Here is a 17,662-nt window from a genome sequence, read left to right on the forward strand (position 1 = left end):
AGGCAATTTGACATATTTCCAAACAGATGAATGCTCTTTGTATAGAGGGCATGCCCCTTTAGTAACGAAGCCTTGAAAATTATAAGTGAAATGTGAATAATCAGCTTGTGTTTTGTGAAAGGCCCTGATTATTCCTTGAACCAGAAGATTTGTTTATAAACTCATCAGTTACAAGGTAACCTTCCTATTTCAAGGGTCCCTGGAGAATATGACATGCTGGTGACTTATGCCCTGATGTTGTTGCTAGAATGAAGTTCTACCGCCATTTGCAGCAATGAGGTATTTGCCCAGCTATGTCTCCCTGAAGCATTTTCTTTTGGCCTTTGGCCTGTGGAGTTCTGCAGAAACACAGCCATGACCTCTTCTTACTTGTTACAACCACAAATTATTAATTAGCCTCTGGTTCCAACTCCAGCAACTGTTGCAGAGCAGTTGAAATGTGGCCTTTTGGAAAGGGATTACACTGGTCATAGCAATGCTACAAAGCTCTTTTAAGGACTGCTGTAAAACCACTCTACAAACTCACATTCACAGACTTTCTTCTTCTTCTTCTTCTTCTTCTTCTTCTTCTTCTTCTTCTTCTTCTTCTTCTTCTTCTTCTTCTTCTTCTTCTTCTTCTTCTTCTTTAATGTGGCATCTTCTTCGAAGTAGATCATGCCTACAAGACTCACTCTCAGGAAGTTGTTTAGTGGGTGAGCATGTGGAGATGTTTACTATGGTTGGTGACTTCTCAGAGGCCGTGATGTTGTGCTTCTAACAAATGAAGCAAGTGAAGCTTTTCATGGCATATTGATAAACTTAATGGAAAAGCTTCACCTGCTTAATTTGTGTATGCCACACTATACAGTAAAAGGTAGAAGATTGTTGTTAAAAGATGGCGACCCTAGTCTGTATTTCAGACACACTGCTTCACAGCTGTCAGTCGTCAAGTGTCAACCAGTCCTGGAGTTTCCATGATGATGATGTTGTTTAGTCGTTCAGTTGTGTCCGACTCTTCATGACCCCATGGACCAGCGCATGCCAGGCACTGCCTCCCGCAGTTTGGCCGGACTCATGTTGGTGGCTTCGAGAACACCGTCCAACCATCTCGTCCTCTGTCGTCCCCTTCTCCTTGTGCCCTCCATCTTTCCCAACATCAGGGTCTTTTCCAGGGAGTCTTTTCTTCTCATGATGTGGCCAAAGTATTGGAGTCTCAGCTTCACGATCTGTCCTTCCAGTGAGCACTCAGGGCTGATTTCCTTAAGAATGGATAGGTTTGATCTTCTTGCAGTCTCAAGAGTCTCCTCCAGCACCATAATTCAAAAGCCTCAATTCTTTGGCGATCAGCCTTCTTCGTGGTCCAGCTCTCACTTCCATACATCACTACTGGGAAAACCGTGATGTTAATATGACCCAATTGTATTGGCCCAATACAGATGACCAGCTCACTAAGCAGTAAGGTTTTCCCTGAGAGAAGTCCAAAAGTGGAGACTTGCTCTAACCCATAATAAAATAATTTAATGTCCTAATGCTCAGATTACTACAGTGTGCTTGAGGTTTGCTGTAGGAATGCCTCTAAAGTTATTTTTCTTGTATGTGGTGCATGATAGTATTATTGTATGGTAGTATTTGGTGTAGTGATGCAACTGTATCTTGGGGAGTAGTGCCAGAAAATAAGATAAGTCCTGCTAGCATAGATCTGGGCATGTTATTAGTACAGGTACCTCTACTTGTAATCCATTTCATTTGCAGCATCCTATATGATACACCTGGAAGCTTTTGCATTTTAGGTTAGTGATGCAACTTCAGTACTACCCAAGGTTCGTCCTCAAATTACCGTATTTTTCTGTCTATAGGATGCCCCCATGGATAAGATGCCCCCTAATTTTCGGGACTCAATATTAAGAAAATGGGGGGAGATTGTCCAGAATGGGAGGAATGCCGGAAAAAAGCTCACCCAAATTACAAATGCTTGCAATTGAACACAATGCAGAAGCCTCCTATCACATTTCCAATCGACACCAGCCGCTGCCAATCGCATGCCAATCACATGCCCAATTGCCGCAGCAGAGCCCAATCAGCATCGACCAATTGTCAGTGCACATTCTCGCAGCAGCAACCAATCACAAGCGGACATTGTCGCAGCAATAACACCAGTAACAATCTATTACTCAAGACAGAAATCATTTCCCTCTGCTCTACCCACGTATAAGACTACCCCAATTTTAAGCATTGTTTTAAGGTAAAAAAAAATAAAAATCTTATAGACGGTAAAGTATGGTAGTTTCTGTGATGTTTCACTACTGCTAGGGCATGAATCAATCAACTGTGTGATATAGAAATTGCTTATTGTGAGTAATAATGTTTCCTAGCCGATGCTGTTATATGACACTAATCACTTCAGGCTACCATATACTCTGAATGAACTCTCCTATTTCTCTGGAGAGGACTCCTCACATTCTGTTTTTTATGTATGTTTCATGTTTGTGGCTTTAAATCACAACAAAATAAACTGTGTTTTGAAATGCATTCTGTTCCATGGTGCTCTTGCTCATAAGCTTGAACAGGCCAATATTGTATTCTGATGTTAGAAAAAGAATTGTACAGTATTTGTATGTTAACCTGCAATTTATGTATCTACTTTCAAGCTAGTTTTAGGTTAGTGTCATATTAGAAGTAGAATGGCTCTCATTCACAGACATTTGCCTTGATCTACAAAAGGAGATTTGTATGTGGATGCAGGCTTCCATGTATGTGGCTGATAAATATAGCTATGAGTATTCATATTGCAAAGTTCCTCTGAGCCCAACTGAACTGTTTGGATGTTCTTTTTGATCTAGATTAAGGGGAAGTAACATGAAGAAGTTATCTTCAGGGTGCAATCAACATGTTAAAATTGGTCAATTTTCTGTTAGCAGTGCAATGGATTGTTGTTGTTCTTTTCGGATATAGGTACTCCAAGACTGAAACTTGTTTTGTAGGACCAGAGTTCCCCGAGATTCCCCATCTTCTCTGGCTGTCCCTATCTAAACGGATATAGCAGTTCCTGTATTTTAGAACCAATGTTGTACCCTCCAGATGGATTTGAACTGCAACTTCCATCTTCCCTGACCATTGGCTACACTAGTCAAAGATTATGGAAGTTGTAAGCTAGCATCTGGAGGACTCTACCTTGGCTACCCCTGTCTTGAGATATAGGTTGGGGCCTTCCCATAGGTCAGTGGATGTAATTTTGCTTCCCACCTTTATATTCTGAATCATATTTGGGAGCAGGAAACATTCCATTCATAACAGCAACAAGTGCTTCAGCAACTTTTTAGTGGTTCCTCCATGCCTGTGTTTTTAAAATATTGGGAATTAAATTATCAAGTGCCTGAGGTCGAGTGAAGATGTAAACCAGCTGTAGATCTAATGCATTTTTTGTCATTAAGCTTATATACACAAATGAAAGACTATAATTGTCACTGTTTGTGGAATGGAAGTAGCAAGCCAGACATACCTGTAAAGTAAAATATACACACATCAGCATTCATGCCAAAACAAGATTGTTTACCAGATTCTTTTAGGTGTTTAGATACATGAACACTTGTTCTAAGTATGCTGAAATGGAAAAAAGAAATCATGTTCTGGTCTTCTCAACTCTTGAGATACAATGCGAGGAATACAATGGAAAGATGGCACCCACATATTTAGCTCTGAATATTTTATCTTAAGACGAAGCATGCAATTGTGTTGACAGTGCCCTTTCCTAATGTAAGTTGTCTGGACTTGTTTGTTCTTCATGCACTTTGCAGTTATGACACTTGCTGTTTCCACTCCACTTGTGCTCTGCATTGTGTGGCTTAATTGGTCTAGGGCAGCTTTGTGTCTCTTCATTAATTTATGTTGTCACAGTGACTAAACATTATTTCATCTTGTGTAGTTTAAGCAAGTTTAGGTTAACATTCTTGTTTAGATAGTTTGATTAAATTACTTTAAATGCTTAAAACATTTTTAGTACACGTACAAATAATATTTTTAAAGTGAAGAATACACAATATAATAAATCATATTCTACAGATGTACATCAGTATATCTCGCTGGTTAATGGATGGTTAGAGTACCTTTTCTTATTGTAGATGAGCTTTAAGGACCACTTACTGATGGCGAGTTGTGACCGCAACCCGGCATGATCGCAGTCCGAGCCAGGGACAACTTTTGGTCCCACATTGCCTTGGAGGGGACAACACTCCCTTCTCCTCTGGCCAGGCAGGTTGCTGGTGCATGCATTTAAATGGACCTATCATGGGCAAGCAAAGGGGCATGGCTTGTATTGTGGACCTGAGTGAAGACTTCAGCCCCTAGTCTTTACTTGGGTCTGCTCACAAGGCATATAAAGAAGCGTCCCAGACTCAATAGCTCAGTTGGACCTGGATTCCCTACCCTTCCATCCTATGGTCCTGCCTGAAGGTGAGCAGGAAGGTCCTTCATAAGACCTTGCTTTAGAAATAGTTGGTTGCATATTCAGAACCAGGGAGAAATTTGTCTGCAGGCAAATTGAGCTTTGGCTGGATCCTTAATCTATCTAGGAGTGGGTAGGGGAGCTGGGAGCCCACCCACTCCTGCTTCAGGCAATTGAGGTTAACCCATTAAAGGGGTCCAGGTGGAGGTGCTCTCTAGATGTCCAAAAGGAGGCCGATGGGCCATAGAAACACCCCCCAAGCTGAATGATGGTCTTAGAGGGATCACCCCTATTGGATGTATGCCACATAGAGATTCTTAACCCAGGACAGACTTTGCAAAGTATTAAACCAGCAGTCGGGCTGAATGATTCAGCATACAGTGGTACCTTTGGTTATGAACTTAATTCGTTCCGGAGGTCTGTTCTTAACCTGAAACTGTTCTTAACCTGAGGCACCACTTTAGCTAATGGGGCCTCCCACTGCCACCACAAGATTTCTGTTCTCATCCTGAGGTAAAGTTCTTAACCCGAGGTACTACTTCCAGGTTAGCGGAGTCTGTAACCCAAAGTGTTTGTAACCTGAGGTATTTGTAACCCGATGTACCACTGTACATACCCACTGCCTATGTCAAAGCCTACTTACATCTGTAATCAATAAAGTTGTGGTCTATTTGAACCCAAGATGTTTGTCCAGTGTGTCTATTGTATCATCCCATGCTTTGGACCTTGCTGGCCGCAGGTCTCCTGCGCCTGATCCCGCAAGCTTCTCTTGCAAATGATGTGTCATTGCTTATTTTATGTGCTACATTCAGATGTTCAAAAATCCTGTTTTCCTTTTCTCTAAGGACAATAGGAAGTTGGAATGATCCCAGCAGAGTTGCTCAAAGTTTTAAGAAATGCAGATGAGATTTGTTTGGTCATATAAAAATGCTAACTCTGCCACTCTTGCTTTATTTTTAGACTGGCCTTTTCTGTCCCCACCAGTCAAGAATCTACCATTTCTTCGAATAGGCTAGGCACCCCCATGAACGTAACAAATGTATCAGGAAATGGCACTGCTCCCTGGGCCCACAGATCCCGAATTCACCTCATATTCTTACAACAACTTGGAGACACTTTGCGAAGTGCAGGCAAAGAAAGGATTCTTCTACAAAAAAGCCACACTTCTGCATCCTGGGGAAGACTTGTGTTGCTTTGCCCACCGAGAGGACCAAACTGGGTATGTGATCATCAATGTAGGTGGCATCAAATACAGAATCCCATGGACCACATTAGAGAATTGCCCCTTGACCAGGCTTGGAAAATTAAAATCGTGCAACAACTACGAAGAGATCATGGATATCTGTGATGACTATGATGTCAATTGCAACGAGTTTTTCTTTGACCGCAACCCGTGTGCCTTCAGGACCATCATGACTTTTGTGACGGCTGGGAAGCTCAGGCTCCTGAGAGAAATGTGTGCCCTCTCTTTCCAAGATGAGCTGGTTTACTGGGGGATAGAAGAGGAACACCTGGAGTGGTGCTGTAAGAAAAGGTTGCGACAAAAAGAGGAAGAGATGGTGGAGGCTGCACTGTTTGAAGAGGAAATGCTAGCTAGTGAAGAGCCGCAATGTGCCTTTGAGGACAGTAGCCGTTTGCAGTTCTGCATGAGAAAGCTCAGGGATATGGTAGAAAATCCTCACTCGGGGATCCCTGGAAAGATCTTTGCTTGCATATCCGTTTCCTTTGTTGCCATCACTGCAGTTAGTCTCTGTATTAGCACCATGCCAGATCTCAGAGAAGAAGAAGATCGGGTAAGTGAACAGAAATGCATTTTATAAAAAGTAATGATGCTGAAAATAACAGTGTTGGTGACGTTTCCACCTCATCCCCAGCATACATCCTGATAAGTCCATGTTTGGTGCATCAGCTTATGTTTTCTATAGGTGAAACCTAGTACATTATTATGGAGATACTAAATTTCTGAATATTGGAGAGAAAGAAATTTGGTTAACAAAAGAAACTTCCTCCCCCAAACTAAGGCCAAAAAAAGAAAGAAAGAAAAAACTGCCTAGCTGGCCTATTATGCAGAGAAAGGTACTGTGTGCCCATATCAACGTTTATTATAATAGGAACATTGCTGTTTAAGTATCATCTGTGTAAAGGAGCCTCGCTGCTAGATTCTCTCTTTTTTTTTCTCAACTTACAAGTGAAAAACTGTTGCAATTAATGAAATTTTAATAGGAATATGTGGTTCAGTAGTCTTGAATTGGACACCGTGTTAGAGGAGGAAGATTTGTAGGTATTAAGCATTATAACTCATACAGAGAACTTGATACTGTCGGATTTTTTATTTTTTATTTTTATTTTTGCATTATATTACACATACTTTATTACACTTCTTGTTTTCCTGTTTTCTGCAACAGCCATGGTAGGAGATGCATATGAAAACAAGTACCTTGTTTTAAGAACTGGGAACTAGAAGCCTTACTTCATAAAACAAGCACAAACCTTGTTTCACACCCAACTGGCAATTTTACTAAAATGGTTTCTGTTGTTTATATATCATTTTGATATATAATCTACTGTAACTAAGTGAAGCAGTTTAGGCTATAATTTTAGGATCCAAGAAGTCAGAAATCTGTGCCCTGGTAAGTCATAAGAATATGTGAAACTGCCTTTAACTAAGTCAAACAGTTGACTCATGTATACCTGGACTCGGCTCTCTAATGCAGTTCTCTAGCCACTCAATGTGTACAAAACTGCATATACTGGGGTGAAGTGTCCATAAGAATGTGTATATTAGTGAAAATAAAATTCAAAAAGGTATTATCTTAGGGGAAATTGCATACAAACGTGTATGTTGGGATAAATTCTCATGCAAATGCTGGTTAATTTTCATGAGGACTTAAAAAAAATCTCAGACTAATGTGGAAATGTGAAGAACTGAACCTAGGGTTAAAAAAATGAGAAACTAAAGTTGACATATTTGTGCATCCCAACCGTCTTCATCTGTTTTGGTAAACCATACCTACAAAAATAATAGGAAGTGCTAAAGTACCCTTTGTTGTTGTTGTTGTTTAGTCATTTAGTCGTGTCCAACTCTTCGTGACCCCATGGACCAGAGCACGCCAGGCACTCCTGTCTTGCACTGCCTCCCGCAGTTTGGTCAAACTCATGTTCGTAGCTTCAAGAGCACTGTCCAAACTCCATGGACAAAGACAACAGGCATATAAAAGTACCCTTTACCACAACTAATAGCTGGGACATAGTGCTATAAGGACTTGTGAGAATACTATACCCAGGCTAATATGCATTTAGCAATTGCCACAGTGTGGAAGCAGCTCTTGTCAAACTGCAACCTTGCAAAGAAAATGACAGCCTAACATTTAGGCAATTGGTTGCTTCATAACCTTTGTTGAGAAAGCTTCTGTCAATTTGTGTCTTTTAAATAGTAGCGCTGGGACTAACAGAAGAGCAGGGTGGAGGGAATGCCTTTGCCAGTATTGGCACAGAAGAGCGAGCCAAAGCCAAAGCTCGCTCCAGTTGTATGTTTTCAGTCAAAATGATTGGTTGCTGCTTAGTTTCATGCAGTAGGTCACTCATGAGCCAGATGACTCACTTGAAACAGACTGTTTCTAAGAGGAAATGTTAGGCTTCTAGTTCACTGGCAGGAAGCATGGCTTAGAGCCTCATCCTTCCGGCTTCAGCAAACACTCCAGGATACAAATTAAACTACAGAGGGTACCACAAATATTGAGGACACTTCGCCATCTTGAAATTGGAGATATTGCAGGAGTGTGGTTTTACTGATTTGATACCGCTTCCCCACATCTCAGCCCCACAAAGCATTTGTGTGATGGTTTTTGACATGTAGATCTTGATGGCTGGATTGATTAAGTTCTCCCCTCTCGAGTGGAAGAACCTGTATAACTGTCCAGTAGAGGGGACAGATAATAGCTTAATTGCATCCAGATGGGGTTTCCTTGAAAGCTTTTCGTCAATAAGTAATCCTAGGTATTTAAATCTATGTACTTGCTCGAGTGTATGACCATCTAATGTCCACTTGGACTCGGTAACCCTCTTACCGAATATGGCAACCTTAGTTTTGGCATATTTAACTTTTAGGTGTTCTTTTTTACACAGTTGGCCAAATTTGACCAGCATCCTTCTGAGTCCAGTTTTGTTCAAAGAGAGCAGGACGAGGACATCAGCGTAAAGCAAAATGGACACTTCACTGGTTTTACTGTACAGAACTAAATGTACAGAACTAAATGAGAGCAAATGTTTTTTGATATGGGTTTGTTGACCATGCTCACAGTAGTTCCATCTTGTGTTCACCTCCATTTTCTAATTCTCCTTCTCAGTCCAAGCCTTTAACTATGAACATAATTACCGGTATGTGCCCTCATCAACACTTGTCACAGTTTCGCAGGACCAGATATAATCTTTGAGCAGGACTCAACTAATGAGTCTTGTCGGGCAGAACCGATGCACAAGGACTCCTGATTGCTCAACAGGGCTTTCCCCGCTTGTCCTCCCCCATGTGCTTCCCAAAATCAACTCTAGGAGCGTTTGAAGAACCGCCAGAATGACACACACGGAAGGGAGGTGGGAGATTGTTCTGATAGGCAAGCCAAAACATTTGCTCTGTCAGAAGGGTCACCTTAGTGTGGCGATGAGTCCCTCCTTTTGCATGCTTCTCATAACACATACGAAATGGCACAGTATAATCTTTAAACATGAATTGTGAAAATGATGTATATACATCTTTCTTTGACTGGAAAAAAATGGAGTTGGAGATTGGAAGTCATTGTGGCTTGAGAAGAGATGATAAGACTTCGGAATCGTGGGGCTGTCATGTTCTGAACTTATTGTTGTCGTTTAGTTGTTTAGTCGTGTCTGACTCTTCATGACCCCATGGACCAGAGCACGCCAGGCACTCCTGTCTTCCACTGCCTTCCACAGTTTGGTCAAACTCATGTTCGTAGCTTCGAGAACACTGTCCAACCATCTCATCCTCTGTCGTCCCCTTCTCCTAGTGCCCTCCATCTTTCCCAACATCAGGGTCTTTTCCAGGGAGTCTTCTCTTCTCATGAGGTGGCCAAAGTAATGGAGCCTCAGCTTCATGATCTGTCCTTCCAGTGAGCACTCAGGGCTTATTTCCTTCAGGATGGATAGGTTGGATCTTGTAGCAGTCCATGGGACTCTCAAGAGTCTCCTCCAGCACCATAATTCAAAAGCATCCAAATACTGCAGTTGCCTAGAATATCTGGGGAGTTGTACAAGCCTGCCATTATTATTTTTTACAAAAATCATATAATGAAGAAGGGACAATGGTTACAAAAAAAACAACTGTGTAGGAGGAGCAGGGTCAGGTTACAATTCCCCATGCGTGTGTGCTGGAGCGGGTGCTGCTGCCATGTGTGGGGATGTTGGAAATGGGATGACCCATGCGCCCCTGCTCTCCTTACCAGCAGGAATGCCTGCATAGTGCTATTGAGCGACCTGAATCCCACAAACAGGTAGTACTTCTTGAAAAGGTGCATGGTTTCGTGCAAAAAAAGTGGAGCACAAATAGTGGCAAATCACAGGGTGCTGTAGTGATTCTGTCCCTCCTTGTGTGTTATCAGGAGCAGATTATCATCTTCTGATGCGGAGACCTATGCAGGCTGACCGCAGAATCATAGAATTGCTGCAATTAGTTTGAGGGAGAAAGAGGAGTGGTGACAAGACTCCACTATAGAATCTTCTTTGTTCCTGTATCAGCTGCTGTTCTACTTACTGTGAAAGAAATCAGAAAACTTCGTATTTCAGGATTTTACTGGTGGCTTTTAGTGTGTATATGAGCTCTGTTCAGCTCTCATTATCACCTTTATTGAGGACCAGGTGTTTTACTCTGAATGGATTAAGGGGATTTTTTTTTAACCGCTGTATCCAGTCATTATATTATTGGCTCTTGTGTTGCTGTTTAAATGGGAAAAAAATATCAAGTGGCTTAAAGCATTCTGAGTTGGATTAAACATAGTGGTTGGGAGAAAGCAAAGGCAAAAAAAATGTGGAGGTGTTCTCTGACAAGTGCTTTAGTTATATAAGAACGCCTATATACAGTAGAGCTGTACAACCTCCAGCATCCAAGGTAATATGCCTCTGAACACCAATTGCTGGGTACCATGAGTTGAGACTGCTCTTGACCTTATGCCCTGCTGATGGGCTTCCCAGGGTCAGCTGCAGTGAAAGTAGGATGAAAGTAGGCAGTATTTCATCCAATCCAGCAGGGCTCATTTTATATTCTTAAAATACATGCATCTCTCTTCACCTGAGGCAGAAGAACAATATATTATGTGAAATTTGTAAGTGAAAACAACTCATGCTTATCATCCTAATAAACTGTATCTGTCATACAATCTATTTACTTTCTGGAGGTGATTAACACTCCTAGGGAAGTTAATAGCAAAAAAAGCTAACAGTGAATTGCAGCTATATTTGGAAGTGGAAGAGCAATCACAGAAAAAAAATCATCGTTCTTATTCTTCATTGGTGCTTAAGTGCTGTGAAGCTGAGTTTGTTTGTTGCGTTTCGAATGAGGGCATTGTTCGTCTTCTAGTAAGGAACTGATAATCACTCATTCAAGCAAGGTTTTGCTCCGGAGATAAAATAAAATAGCAGTGGAAACAAAAAATAAAGAAATTCCCTCCAGTAGCACCTTAGAGACCAACTAAGTTTGTCATAGGTATGAGCTTTCGTGTGCATGCACACTGTAATGGATTAGCCCCAGGATGGAAGATTTATTACACCCTGGATTAGACAGCATTAATCCACCTCCAGCTTAACTGACAGCGCATCTTTAGGAGGCGGGATGGTGCCCGGTTTAAAAAAGGAGGGAATAACCGTTTTGGCAGTTGGAAGAGGGGGAGAGTAGTGACGAAGAGAGAAGAAGAAGGTTGTGGGGCCAGGATAGTGGTGGTTTAGGATAGGCTTAGGATAACTTGAAGTTAAAGTCTGACAGAGTTAATGTATAACTGTAACTAAGCTTGTAAACTTATGCATCATTAAGAAAAGAAAAACCTATGTTCTCAAGTAAATAAAATTTATCTTCTTTTCGTGCCAAAGAGTATCGTCTTGGTTATTCCAGCAGTGTATTAAAACTCAGAGGTGGAGACTTAAAGGTAAAGGTAAAGGGACCCCTGACCATTAGGTCCAGTCGTGACCGACTCTGGGGTTGCGCGCTCATCTCGCATTATTGGCCGAGGGAGCCGGCGTATAGTTTCCAGATCATGTGGCCAGCATGACAAAGCCACTTCTGGCAAACCAGAGCAGCACACGGAAACGCCGTTTACCTTCCCGCTATAGCGGTTCCTATTTATCTACTTGCATTTTGATGTGCTTTCGAACTGCTAGGTTGGCAGGAGCTGGGACCGAGCAACGGGAGCTCACCCCGCCACAGGGATTCGAACCGCTGACCTTCTGATCAGCAAGCCCTAGGCTCAGTGGTTTAACCCACAGAGCCACCTGGGTCCCTTAGGTGGAGACTTAGAGAAGCGCAAAACTTACCTAAGGAAAAGGGGATAGTTTGTGTCCTAGAGTCACACAGGAAGAGCAGTATGGTGAAAACCTAGAGTGCCACAAGTTTGCCAGGGTGATATGGCAGACTGATACAGTGGGGATCTGAATTGATGGAGTCCCTGTTCTGTAGGCAAGAGGTTGTTCATTCAAATAGCCCTGAATGTTTGTGAGATCGGGCCACGAAAGCTGGAATTAGACTCTCTTTACTGAGAAGCCCAGAATTGAGGGGTTTATTTTAAGGCGTAAGGAATTGAGTGGGGATTGCTTTACCCCTGTACCCTTTCGTCTCATAATCTATTGGCAGCGTCGGCGAGGGGGTTCGTCGCACACACTTCTTCAGATACACTGAAACAGAAGTCATCAGACCCTTATGTATAGTCAGAGGGTGGGGAGGGGTATTATTCAGAAGGGTGGTGGGAATAGGTGATAGGCTGATGGGAGTGGTAAACCTGTTGACAACTAAAGTTTGTCAAAGGTATGAGCTTTCGTGTGCATGCACACTTCTTCAGATACCTATGACAGCTGATACCTATGACAAACTTAGTTGGTCTCTAAGGTGCTACTGGAAGGAATTTTTTTGTTTCGACTACGTCAGACCAACACGGCTACCTACCTGTAACTGTTGACGACTGTTAACGACTACAATTGGTCTTGCAGGAAAAAGCAATGGGTGAGATGGCTAAAGAAAGCTTTATCATGTATCCAATGTCCTTATTCAGACCAGGTCTCTCCATGGTTTTAAGCTTGGTAATGAGTTGCAATTCAGAAACTTCTCTTTCTAGTCTGTTTCTGATTTTTTTCTGTTATAAGACAGCTACTTTGAGATCTTGTATAGAATGTCCTGGGAGATTTAAGTGTTCTCCTACTGGTTTCTCTGTCTTGTGATTCCTGATGTCAGATTTATGTCCATAAGTGTTCTCCTACTGCTTTCTCTGTTTTGTGATTCCTGTAACTAAAATAGCAGTGATTAGTTTTAATTTATATATTGGAGGGGAAATTGTTCTGTAAAACAGAACTTACGTTTTGTTCTCATAGAAAAGCACTCTTTAGTACAGCAGCACTTTTTAGTAGAGGATAGAGTTGTTCTCAGCTTTTTTTGCAGAGGGTCAGGACTCATGCATGAACTGTGCTCTGTCTCTTGCCTGGACATGAAACTCACTATTTCTGTGTGCTACTTTTGACAATGCTTTAACACTCATCTGTGGGATTTTGACCTGTGGAAATAGCTGCTATAAAGATATGTAAGGATTCAGCAGGGGGTCTTATCAACACTAAGGGTTAGAACATCACCTGCTTCCCCCCCCCAATGGGGGCAGGTAGAACTTTTCTAAACTAAAGCATTACCACCAAGACTAAATCCTGAAAATGTTGGGCTTGCAATAAAGAATATGGAGCATCACTTTAGGGACGAGGTCATTGCATGCATATTCAAGATGCACTTGGCTTTCTAATTACAGTTTTAATTCTACAGGAAATTACTTGTGTATAACATTCAAAAAACATGCATATGCACTGGCATAGCATGGGCTTCTCTGTGAATGTAGCAACCGACAAATAATGTTGCTAGCTAGGATTCTATATGCGCAGAAATGGAAGGAAGAAGTAGTTCCAACCAAAGAAGAATGGATAAATGCATAATAATGGACTATGCAGAACTGGTAAAATTAACAGACTCTAATGATGAGTGTTTTATGGAAGAATGGATGCCTTTATTGGAGTGTTTAAAGAAATACTATAGTATGATGTACTTGTGAGCAGGATTTGAACTATGAGTAACAAGTAATTCAGTTATATTATTGTGGTTATGATTTGATAGATAGAAGATAGGCTGCAGCAGAAGGGGAGAAACAATAACTCCATGGGAAATGGGGTGGGACTTCGACAAAAATCACGAAATTGTGTTTTGACTGTATACGTTAAAAACGTTGAAACGTAATAAAATAGAATTGGAAATGTTGCTGCCGTGCTACGTGACTCTTTAATTTTCTGTCTTCTCCACAGGGTGAATGTTCCCAGAAGTGCCATGACATCTTTGTTCTGGAGACGGTCTGCGTGGCTTGGTTTTCCTTTGAGTTCGTCTTGCGCTCCATCCAGGCCGAGAGCAAATGCGCCTTCTTGAAGACTCCGCTCAACATTATAGACATCTTGGCCATCTTGCCTTTCTACATCTCTTTGATTATAGATACAGCCTCTACCAAAAACACTGACAAACCTGGGGGTAGTGGCGGAGGCAGCGGCGTTGGAAACAAGTACTTGGAGAGAGTGGGCCTTGTCCTGCGCACCTTGCGAGCCCTCCGTATCCTGTACGTCATGCGGTTGGCCAGGCATTCACTGGGGCTGCAGACCCTGGGGCTTACTGTACGCCGTTGCACGCGGGAATTTGGGCTCCTGGTCCTCTTCCTTTGTGTCGCTATGGCACTCTTCTCCCCACTGGTTTTCCTGGCGGAGAGTGAACTGGGAGCCAAGCATGAATTCACCAGCGTCCCCAGCAGTTACTGGTGGGCTGTCATATCCATGACAACTGTTGGCTATGGCGACATGGTACCTCGTAGCATTCCCGGGCAGGTGGTCGCCCTGAGCAGCATCTTGAGTGGCATTTTGCTAATGGCTTTCCCTGTCACGTCCATATTCCACACTTTTTCCCGCTCGTACATCGAGCTTAAAGAGCAACAGCAGAGAGCTGCTAGCAGACAGTTCCATCAGGTGGAAGAAAGCACCAGAACTCTGAATGAGGACAGTTCCCATGAAGGAGATGCCACATGTTCACAAGAGGTTGATGCGGAGGTGGTTCACGCAGAGACTGAACAGGGAACTAAGAGTTGCTGACTCTAGTGAAACTAAAGTATTGTAGGAACTTCTTGGGAACAAGGGCAAGTGGATATTTGTCATATCTGAAACAGCCCCTGAACTGCCCATATCAGGGCACTCAGCCAAACACAGTGTTGGAGAAAGACTGCCCTTTTAAGCATTGGACCAATGCTGTTTCTTAAAATAATACTGAAGACAATTCATCTGCAGCATCCTTAGAACACAAGATACTTTTCAGCACTCATGAGTGATTTTGAAGGAACAGCAGTTTAAAAGACAGGTTTCCACTGTGCACATAGCGGGGAATAACACTGCTAAAACAGTTGTGTGTATGTTTTTAAATAAGCACCCCAAATTCAGGGTAAAGTACATGTGCCATAGGACTGGGGGCAAGAGATAGATTGCACAAGAACATTTTTTTTCCTAAACCCTGTACCACAGGTGGTTTCATGGTTTTGTAAAAAGTCATGGAGTATTGCACAGAAAGGGTTAAAGGTAAATTTGAAAGTATGGGGACAAAGGGCCATTTCTGACGAAAGCTACCCCTAGTTTACCTCTCTGTTTAATTTTTTTCTTCAATAGAATGAAAATCAATAACCACAATTCTGGCTGCCTGCTGACAGGTCTGACGTGTGCTTTAGCTCTTTATGCATTATTTAATAAAACATGCAGTAAGCTTTTGCATCCTAGCTTGGATGGCAGATGTATACAATATGTTCCTTTTTGCTCAGATTTGAATGTATATCGTTTTAAAATGATGCTGTTTACTTCCAACGTTTGCTATCTTATTGCACTTCTCAGGATGTGGCGCCCATTGGTGCCAAGATTTTCAAAACTGAAGAAAACATATCTAAGAAAGGTCAGTGTCTGGTTGGAGGACATTTAGTTCCCTCCCATTATCCACGAATAACTAAAGGGCAGGATGGCGTCCCGTCCCCCCCAGTACAAACAGTTTGTGAACATAGGTGAGGAGGTAGGAAAAAGAACAGAGAGGTGATAATACATACTGTATAGCAGGGGTGGTTTGTAGTGCATTTGGGTGCAACCCATAATTCCCCCTGCCCCTGGGGTAGGTAGCATGCCAAAAACTCCCATTTGTGTGTATGAGAGCTATTTTTCCAATGCCTAATTGCCCCACCAGGATGGGGGGCATCTGGTGGGAGAACACGAGGAGGATGAGGCAGGAGGGGAGAGATATTAGGTACGGTATGTGGATGTGAATAGAGGGTAAGGGATGTAATTTATTAGTAGCTTTCTTGCCACGGCAACTCAAAGCAACAATTTTAAGCAAAAAACAAACATTAAATTAATAAATCTAAAAATCCTTTCTGGTTGTTTTTTTTTTCAAAGTAGATAAACGCTGCAGGTAATTAAAAGCCAAAGGCGTAATGAAAAAGGATTGTTTTTGCCTGGTGCCTAAAGACATGTAATGATGGTCCCAGGTGAGTCTTCCTGGGGAGAGCATTCCACAAGTGAGGAGCCACTATTGAAAAGGGCACACAGTTCTCATGGTGCAGAGGACAGCGTATGAAAAAGCTGAACTTTCAACATTGTGAAAATGCAGAGAAGAAGCACAAGGCTTAATATGCAGCAGCTGCTGTTACGATGTAGAACAAAGTCTCTGAAAGAAGTTATGCTGTGGTAGGATTGAGAAATCTCTCTCTCTCTCTCTCTCTCTCTCTCTCTCTCTCTCTCTCTCTCTCTCTCTCTCACACACACACACACACACACACACACACACCCAGCCACAAAATCAACAATACTCCTTTCTCACCACAGGCTTGGTTACATGTGGAGCATGCAAACAATTTCTTCATGGCTGTCCTACACAAAGTGAGCAGTGGCAATAGGAGTCGGCACTGCTATTTTCCTACTACAGTCAAGCAGCAGTTGGGTACACTTCTTAGTTGCCATAAGCCTCACCCCATCACCCTACAAAAGGAAGTGCTTCAGATCTGAGCAAAAAAAAAAAGAACATCATCAGCCTTGGGTTTTTTTTTTTTAAGTTTCTAGTGGAGGAAAGTAGTAACTAGTAAGGCTGTTAGCTTCTCTTCAGATGAGTTAATTTGTGGTCAGCAAGGTTGTGAGAAAAATGACATTCCAGATCATATTCAGGACCATGGAAGTCTATTGATTTCAGGGGGTTTTTTTACTAACAAAATAGCTGCTGTTTTTCAAAATGCTTCTGTCCTTAGTAAATAATAATCAATTTTAAACATAGCTTTGAATTAATATTTCCTGTTTCTCATTACCACTTGTTCCAAGATATTTGAAAATAAAATACTTTTGAAGCACCCCCATCTAATTGTGCTTTCTTCTTTTACTTACGAAAGCCAATCTATATCGTGCATAAACCAAACTCCCAATTTCTTGTCCTGAACTATAGATGCAACTATAGGCTCTTTATTTAATGTGCAAGACAGTTCTGCATATCCTAAGTACTGGGTGAAAGCCAATCTCCCAATGCGTTCCTATGGGATTTGACTTACAATTTTTTTCGACTTACGAATGTGCGTTCGGAACGCATTAAATTCGTAAGTAGAGGTACCACTGTATGTTAATTCTAAACAAACCAAAGACGTTTAAGCTGGGCTGGGAGGGAATCGGCCAAAAGCCTGCACAAAGCATGGGGGGTGTAGGAGGGACAAGAATCTGCTGGAGCTGGAACCAGGTGTATGTAGCAGAAAGGCAAACACTAGAGGTGCAGACTTCACCCTGTAATAGAAAATCCCACATCTTGTGAAATGCACCTATATGCAGCCTAAGTTGTTCCATGAACTGGGCTCTACTAAATACCATGGTGTCTAGAATAATAAAAGATTAGAGTCTCGCTCCAGCTGGTCTCATCTCCACATTCAACAGTAAGGATACCTCCAGACATGATGTTTT

At 42.1% G+C, this 17,662-nt stretch overlaps 1 protein-coding gene across 1 annotated transcript in view; it reads left to right on the forward strand.

The window, feature by feature from the left end:
* The window catches only part of KCNG2 (potassium voltage-gated channel modifier subfamily G member 2), a 48,725-nt gene extending 32,718 nt beyond the window's left edge, over positions 1-16,007 (forward strand). Inside the window, exons 2-3 of the mRNA XM_035125801.2 lie at positions 5,381-6,213; positions 13,967-16,007. Coding sequence (XP_034981692.1) covers positions 5,458-6,213; positions 13,967-14,791 — 1,581 coding nt within the window. The 5' untranslated portion in view covers positions 5,381-5,457 and the 3' untranslated portion in view covers positions 14,792-16,007. The remainder of the gene's footprint in view (positions 1-5,380; positions 6,214-13,966) is intronic.
* The last annotated feature ends 1,655 nt before the right edge of the window (positions 16,008-17,662 follow it).

Source organism: Zootoca vivipara, chromosome 8 (assembly GCF_963506605.1).
Source record: "Zootoca vivipara chromosome 8, rZooViv1.1, whole genome shotgun sequence".
Classification (NCBI taxonomy): domain Eukaryota; kingdom Metazoa; phylum Chordata; class Lepidosauria; order Squamata; family Lacertidae; genus Zootoca; species Zootoca vivipara.